The following is an 8,882-nucleotide window of genomic DNA, read 5'->3' as shown; positions in this document are numbered from 1 at the left end:
ATGATTTACATGTAAAACGACATGATAACGCATAAAATATGTTAACAGTTGAACCAGGTCACAATTAAATGAACGCTTAAAGTATAAACTATCATCTCACTTACAAGTTTAAAGATAAAAGTACAGCTAGAGAAGATTCGCTTCAATATTAAAATCTGAAATGTTGTTTGTGAGCAGATGGATATTTTCGCTGTTTATAGTTTTCCCAGGTATGTTTACTTTTCAGATATTTCTCTATAATATAGTTATAGGTCTTTGAGTAATAGTTGATATTATATATGATACAAAAATTCCTGATACCATAATATAATTCATGTTATAAGCTCATTGTCTGGTTTAGTGGTAGGTACAAAATACATATCAGCATAATGATTAAATTAAATGATATGCATATCCCACAAAATAAATAATTAATTATTTTTTATCAAATATGATGCGAGTACTTAATACTATTAACATCATTATTTGTTGAATAACAGACCCTTCATTATGAGCAAACTAATGTACTTTAGATATTTAAAGCAGCTAGATTCTTTCTATTTATGCACCATACATTTATTACTCCTATCTCCATCCTTGTGGAAAAGGGACACTTAATGATGTAAAATCTTTGTCATACATTTATTACTGCTATCTCTATCCGTGTGGAAAAGGGGCACTTTAAGATGTAAAATCTTTGTCATACAGTTGGAATCAATCACGTTAAAATACCTGCTAAATACACCAGGAGTTTGAAATATCCGCCGCCATTTTGGCGCAAAATTAAACTAGTCAATGGCTCAAATAGAGCAGTTACAGATGGAATAACACATCTACGTTTACTTACCCCGCTACCACGCCACCCCACTCTGCCACGAGGTGACGAGGTGTTACCCCGCTTACCCCCCCCCCCCCTCAAGGTGATGTGGCATTACTATTGACCAGTGTACTGCTAAGATAGAGGTTTTATTCCAAAACATTAAGTTCACTCAGCAAGACAATATTGAAATCATCGATTTTTGAAATGCCATGTTCTCTGAAGTGCTATTCAAACAATATCGCTAGTGATAAAACAATCTGTCACTTTATCAGATAATGTTAATACTATACTTAATTTGTGAAATCCAAAGTCAACAAAAGTATCGAAAAAATGAGACATTGCCTTTGATGAATGTTTTATTCGTTATTTCATGTATATTGTTATTTGAAAGAACTACTGTTTTATAATTTAATATGTGATGATCATTTTAGGTACAACATTATCTGCTATAATAGAAGTTTCAGAGGATCTGTCAGTGACCATCACATGCCCATTAAATGTAACATACCCAACCTGGACTGGGCCTGACGGATTGGCTAACCCAATAAATAATGGTCAGACAATCAATGAACCAGGCATTTCATGGGTAAATAGCAAAGATCTGAAGATAGATAAGACCATGTTAAAGCACGATGGTAACTATACATGCTCGGACGACAGTGGTGACAATAACACTGTGGAAGTTGATGTTCAGTGTACGTAATTCTACGAAGTCCCTAAATAACCATTATACACGACAACATAATCCTGAATTTAATTTGATTTCATTTATATTTAATTCATGTTCGATTATTAAATCTTAATATAAATAATGATAGTAAACATGATTTCGTTTTAGGATAATAATATTGACATCGAAGTGCGATATAATGTAATATCACTTTAATATTATATGATATTTAGGCATCACAATATATATGTGAAAATGTTTTTTTTTCTAGTTTTTTTTTCATAATGTTTTATACTTAACTATCTTTAAATTTTGAAACTATGATCGTTAGTTGATAAAGGATGAGCGTCGAATCCATTTCTTGTCTAGTTAAGAAAATGTTTATACTTTTGTGTTTTTTGACTATATTGCAAACAATTAACGATTATCATGTGGTTTCTTTTTGAAATTTGTATATGATTAGCACACTTGTTTAAGTAATATATTCTATACAGAATTCTAGTTCTAGACGATGACAGATGGGCTTCTTGCAAACATTCTACCCTTTCAGATTCAATATTTTGTGCTCTTAACCTTTACGGATATCGTTGAAATGACGACTTTTTTACAATTTAATCACACCCCGTTGTAAATTGTTATTCCATGTACATTTAACACATACCACAATACAAGTAATTCTAAACCACGAGTATTAAATCCTATTTCAACTATTCTATTTTTCTTTACTTTTTTTAGATTTTCACTCTTCGACACATTTTACAACAGCCACTGTTGACAACTCAACAACCACTTTAACATGCGCTTGTTACGCTAATCCTTCATGTAAAATTGTGCCGCACATTATAACTACTTTTAAAGATGGACAAAAAAACCACGACGCGGTTACCACATTTAGTGAGTGCAAAGCTGTAAGTAACACGATTTACTTTTATATTGACATATATCATAAGGGATATTAACTTTCATAAATAACAGAACGCCGTTATATCAATATAATTGTAATATTGGTGATTCATTGTTTCAGCAAAAAAATGCAATTCTAAATATTTTTTACTTGGAATCTCTGATACAATGCATTCAGTTTATAAGATTATTTATTAAAGATTATCATCATGTCCCTTTGTTTTCTGATTGTAAGATAAAATTAATATTTGTTAATTCGTCCACATTGCGACGATATATGAGCCGCGTCATGACAAAGCCAACATAATGGATTAATTTGGTTGAGTCTGTTCATGAACGGTAATGGAAGTGAAAGCTTAATATGCTTATGTAAAACAAAGAATTGCATTATAGCTAACGCCCTACATTAAATTCTCAAATGTCGTCAATGCATTACTTTCTGGTGGATTTTAAGATCAATGCATTACTTTCTATTTAATGGTTTTAGCAAAGGATCATGGCCATTTTGGTTGGGCGCTTCGTTTAGTCATCCATGTCTTTTGTAAAGAACTTAGCATGCAATCTTTTGTATAATATTCTTGGATTTTAATTTCGATTATGATATATCTCTAAGATGTTGGTAAAATAATAGCTAAATGCTCTCTGACGTAATCATTGTGTATAATGAACATTTGTTTCTCACTGTTGAATCAATAATCATATATGGGTCACTAACTAAGAAGTTAGTTTACTGGTTAGTTATCCGGTTATGTGGAGCCTCCATCGATATATGATTTTTTGAAGATCTATTTCTTACAGGATCCGCTTCGAAAAAACCAAAGGAAATGTAGTAGAGTTGTTTCAGTGATGCATGTTTACAAGGAGGACAATGGCAAAAAGATGAGCTGTACATTTCAATATAAGAACGTGACAGATTATCTATCATGTATCAAGCAAAGTTTAGTAAGTATATAACGCCACAGTACAAATGTTATTATATAAGATTGTGACAGTTATATGTATATAAACGCTATTTGTAAATATAAGGGGGGGTTAATAAATAGCGTTTATATACGCCATATGTGTTGTATCAAATCATTAGTGAAAATAACAAGTCAAAACAAATTATTACAATAAACATATATCATCGTTCATCGGCAAGTCACAATTTTTGGCGGTACAATACAAAGTACAGAAAAGTACCATTAAAAGCATCATTCGATATTTCTAATATTTTGACATCGTTTTTCTATTTGTATAAAGTCCGAAATATTTGATTCTATTTCTGGAAGAAAGAACATTATAGAGCAAAGTCATTTTTACCAAATGATTAAATTAATAAAAAGTATTATTCAATAAAATGTACTTATATATAAAGTGTATGATACTTCTTTCCTTCATTTAAGTCCAATAAACTCTAATCGCATGATATTTCCAGTGCAAAAACACAAATAAGACATTTGCATTTTAATTATGGCGTCGAATGGTATGGAATTTACACACTTGGCATATAAAATACTCGTCCCTTGTCTTGAAATTACAAACTAGATATGATAAGTACCCGACCTGAATCTATCTTATTGACTTGCCTTTGCTTTCAAATTGGATCAGTCAATCAATGCTTAAAGAAGTTCAATTTTAAGAATACAACATAATTTTACTGTTACAGTTCCACCAACACTTGTTAACATCTCGGCAGAAATGGTTAATTCTAAATTAACTTTAAACTGTTCCACGGACTCTTCTAATCCGGTATCTTCATTAACCTGGAGGAGGGGTGTCAGTCCTAAATCCATTTTGAACAATGTAATAGTGAGTGGTTACAGTGAATATACAAGTGATGCTGAATACAATGGTAAAAATATAACTCAAGCTATTGATATTGATCCGAAGCATATAGACATTGGAGAGACCATCTTCTGCTGTGCCCGCTATCAAGCTCAACAAATATGTGATTCTATGAGCCTGAACTCTTTTCAGATATGTAAGTACAATTTTTTAAAGCGTATTACCTCCTTAGGCGCAAAGTTGTTTTGTCACATTTTAAATATACATGTATTGGAGGACTAATTAATTCAGAAAACAACCTTACACAATAGGAAGCTAGAATTAAAATAATTCAGTTTATATAGTTTGTGAATTATGCTCTTCACTATGGTTTGTTTAAACATGACTTTGTAGTTCTAGTATATCGTAACTTCAAAATAACTATTAATCAAAGATTAATCGACTCATTCGATTTGAATGTGGATGTTTTTCTTTTTATATCATTTAACACTATTGTTATTACAATTACCTAAATCTAGCTTACGGAACGTCTGTGGTTCTACTCAGATGCCCGTTTATGCCTGAAATAATGCACGGAGGGGCACCTGAGGTCTTCCTCCACCGGTAAAGGTGGAACAGCTAACCTATACTGTGCCGATGTGACGTAGAACTTAATCAAAATAAATTCAGAATGCATGTAAATAATAGATTATTCACTCTTAACAGTGTTTTCTTTTTTTCAGCTGAAGGTTGTGTTTCTAAATCCAGTTTAGCAACATTATTTATTGGTATATTCCTGCTCCTTGTGTAAGAAAGGAAGACGTATCCGTTTTATTGAAAGACATAATAATATTGATGTCTAAGAAGATCTGCATGGTTGATAAATACCAAACTTCTTTAAATAATTAGTCATGGCTATCATTTCTTATTTAATTGATGCTTTATATCTAGTCGGTCAAATATTTCAGTATACATTATGAATGTTGGCATTTTATTTTTTTTTTTAATTATATTTTCTTTGAGCTGTCATTTAATCTATACAATAGATCGAACTATTTGAAAAAAAATGCGGAATTCTATTTTTATCTACAATTGTATATTTCTTACATGTTTTCTGTTTTTCTTGAATTTTTTATAAATAAACATAAAACACATTATTTTGTGGTATTAACATTTTTTTATACATTTAATCGGCGGTCATATAACTATGATGTCTGTCAAACAACACAGGTATCTCGTTTCTTCGTTATAACACCAAAAGATCCAAAACAATGTGTTTAATTCGAAATCAAATAAATTATTATCTATCAAACTGAATGCTTGTGGCACAAGAAATTACAAATTTGTCAAGAAAAGTATATGGTATTAAATCACTTCACCCCGAGTATAATACTGAGTGCGGTGATGCGAGGAAAATGATTATCAGTCCCTCCTATACGTGATATAAAATATCGTAAAAATATTAATGTAAACGATCAACAGTTTTAACTAGGTCACATGTCAGATAACTTTTAAAAGTAAAGTAAGGATTGCCCATTTGACATTAAAAAAAACAAAACAAAAAAAAAAACATTATTTATTGAATATTAAGGAATGAACTATGTGAATCATATTCTTTTAGATATTTAAAATGTTTTGTAGGATCAGAAGGATATTTGCAGTGTTGATATGCATGTAAGGTTTGTCTTTAATATCTAAAATGTATAGCTCTAAAGATAACACAGTTATTAGAGTCACGATTAAAGTCATGAATAAAAAAACAAACTTAATACCATGAAATGCTTATGGTATAAGCTTGACGTTAATCAATTAGGTTTACGTACATTTCGAAGATCATCAGCGATGTGATAATTGTTTCCGGAAATATGTACATTTTTACCACGGATTGTAACACTACATGTATTCAATTCATTATTTCTCTTATTCTTACTTCTTTTTTTCTCTTATTCTTACTTCTTTTCTTTCTCTTATTCTTACTTCTTTTGTTTTTTTATTATTCTTAAAAATGTTATAATCTAGTATTTGACAATCTTTATAATAAGTTATAGAAAGAGCATCGAATCACGAGGCTATCTGATTTGTACGAGGGGGTCGTAGCCTCCGAGTATTAGTCAGACTGCCGAGTGTTTTACTGTTCTTTCTCTTTTGTATCATAGTCAAAATATTTACACGTTCCCTGATGTCATAATATGAATCCCAAGAAAAAAGTAACCGATGAACAAGCACCTGAATATAATATTTCTACCGCTGTCCCTTTCTCTGCAGATCCCAGACAAAATGAGCCAATCAATGGGTATGCTCTGGTATGCGGATGGCTAATACCTTCATTTCAGTAAACGCACTATGCATGTATATGAATACGTTTTAACTCTGACATTCTTTCAACAGAAAAGGCCGTATGATACAAGTTTATCTTGTCGTTGAAAAATTCGATGGAACTAACCCTGAATAAAGTATGTTCATAGTTTGAAGACTTTGCTCCTTGACTGGTTCATTTTTTCTAGGGTTTCCTTCTTGCGACGACAGCGAAAGAGATATCGACAGAAAATTCATTTTATGGGACAATAGGAGATTACTTATGATACAAAAGAAAAAAGAAAATCAAAACATTCGGCAATCTAATTTATACTCTGGGGTAACGCCCCCTCGTACACATCGTCGTGTGTCGATGCTCATTCTATTTCTTAGATACGGCGATAAATTTATAGTGTAATAGGTAGATTGAAGCATATAAAGGCAATAATGTTATATTATATTTGAAATATGCTATGGATACATCATATGCTGATGTGATAAAAGTTTCAGAGGACCAAGAAGTAACCATCATACGCACTTTAAATGTTCAATGTCAAACATGGACCGGACGGACTGGCTAACCTAATTAATAATGGATAGACAATCAGTGAACCAGGCATTTCATGGGTAAATAGCAAAGATCTGAAAATAGATAAGACCATGTTAAAGCACGATGGTGACTATATATGCTCTGATTACAGTGGTGATAGAAAAACTGTGGAAGTTGATGTTCAATGTACGTAATCCTTTGATACTTATACAATAGATGGTATTAGACATACTCATTCAACAAAGATACTTATTTTGAGGAATGAATTTGATAAATGAATGTGCGCATGAGCTTAAATATTGGAAAGTTTTAAGTTATGCAACTTTTTTTCTAGTGCAAACTGTTCATTTATAACAAAATGTATTTGATTTATACAAACCAGTTTTCTTAATACAAATATAACCCAATGAACGTTTTGAAAACGGTCTCCTTCGGGGTTATAATTTAAATGTATGTCAAATGTTTTACAATTTTACCTCACTTATTGTAATTTATTATTATACATATTTACATATTTGCTTACTCGTCACAACAACATGTTAATTATAATTATTAACCAATAAGATTATATAAAAATATCAATTCTATACTGCTTATGTGTTTACTTTTTAGACTTCCGCTCTTCGGCACATTTTACAACAGCAACTATTTACAACTCGACTACCATTTTAACATGCACTTGTTATGCCAATCCCTACTGTAAAACTGTCAGTAACCTTATCATACGTATTAGAGATGGACGAGAATACAAAACAAATACCACGAGTACCGGGTGCAAACTTGTTAGTAACCCACCAGATTTTTTTGTGAATAAAATTAAAACAGCGCAAGAGAGTCCAGATATTTACGCAGTATATAAAGGTGAATTAAAATTAAAAGGGACTCTACAGAGTTTTTTGACATAATGAACTAGGAAAAAATCTAGATTTTTTTTAACCGTTTGATGTAGGTTTATATATAATAACTTGTGTACAAATTTCAGATCAGAAGCTCAATTCAGTTTGCGAAAATAATATTTAATTGAGCAAAATTACCAAAAAAATGGAAATCGTTTTAACGCTCCCAATTCAAATCTGTCAAAATGGCTCTAAATATATCGATTTTTTATTTAGTTCTGAGTACATGTTGTATATTTCTTTCTTATCGTATTACTTTTTTATTATATTATATTCCGAATTTATTTTAGTAAGTTTTTTAAATTTTATGTTTTTAAGTTTTTGAAACCTTTGTGATTGACCTTTTGAAAAGTCCAAATTCTTGCGAGTAAACAATTAACTATGGAATTTTAGTGCGTAAGTGACATGAAAGTAAGTTGTAAATTATTCCTGTCAGTAATTATGGTAGACTGCGGAGTAAAAGCGGAAAATGCATGCGAATGTTACCATTGTAAATTGATATACGACATGTATTTCAAGTGTTGTATTTTAAAAGATATTCTTGAATTATAAATGAACAACTTTTTTCAGACGAACAAGTTGTTGTTTGTAATTCTTAACGTTTCTCTCGATATTCCATGTCACATTAACGGAATAAACATGTACATTAAAGATTAAACTTATTACATCTTGTTGTTATAATGTACATATGAATCACATTTGTAAGCATAGTAAAAATGCTATCTATATAACAATTATATTGAAATACCTTTATATGTATCTATCCTACAGGATCCTTCTTGGGATAATGAAACAAAATGTCGTGTCACTACAGTAATGCATGCTTACAAGGAGGATAATGGTTTAGAGATGAGCTGTACATTTCAATATAAGAACGTGACAGACTATCTTATCATGTATCCCAAAGTGAAAGCTTTATGTAAGCATTTAAATCATGTACACTTTCAATGGTATACATGTACACGTTTTTTGATATACATGTTCACTTTCAATGATATATATATATAAATGCTGTAAAGTCAG

General features: G+C 30.9%; 3 protein-coding genes across 3 annotated transcripts; all 3 read left to right on the top strand.

The window, feature by feature from the left end:
* Positions 1–3,326, top strand: LOC132756947 (uncharacterized). The gene is made up of 4 exons (XM_060748090.1): positions 1–209; positions 1,231–1,494; positions 2,205–2,377; positions 3,171–3,326. The coding sequence occupies exons 1-4, from the start codon at positions 161–163 to the stop codon at positions 3,324–3,326; spliced, it is 642 nt and encodes a 213-aa protein (XP_060604073.1). The 5' UTR covers positions 1–160.
* A 662-nt stretch (positions 3,327–3,988) lies between these two features.
* LOC132756944 (uncharacterized) lies at positions 3,989–5,272 on the top strand. Its single transcript, XM_060748087.1, has 2 exons — positions 3,989–4,335; positions 4,862–5,272. The coding sequence occupies exons 1-2, from the start codon at positions 4,053–4,055 to the stop codon at positions 4,927–4,929; spliced, it is 351 nt and encodes a 116-aa protein (XP_060604070.1). The 5' UTR covers positions 3,989–4,052; the 3' UTR covers positions 4,930–5,272.
* An 860-nt stretch (positions 5,273–6,132) lies between these two features.
* On the top strand, positions 6,133–8,882 carry LOC132756943 (uncharacterized). The gene is made up of 3 exons (XM_060748086.1): positions 6,133–7,149; positions 7,576–7,745; positions 8,631–8,882. The coding sequence occupies exons 1-3, from the start codon at positions 7,074–7,076 to the stop codon at positions 8,865–8,867; spliced, it is 483 nt and encodes a 160-aa protein (XP_060604069.1). The 5' UTR covers positions 6,133–7,073; the 3' UTR covers positions 8,868–8,882.

The sequence above is a fragment of the Ruditapes philippinarum genome, unplaced genomic scaffold (assembly GCF_026571515.1).
Source record: "Ruditapes philippinarum isolate M1 unplaced genomic scaffold, ASM2657151v2 ctg9572_1_1_1_1, whole genome shotgun sequence".
NCBI classification, from domain to species: Eukaryota; Metazoa; Mollusca; class Bivalvia; order Venerida; family Veneridae; genus Ruditapes; species Ruditapes philippinarum.
Note: the sequence above shows the minus strand (reverse complement) of the source record. Positions and strands in the feature narration are given on the sequence as shown.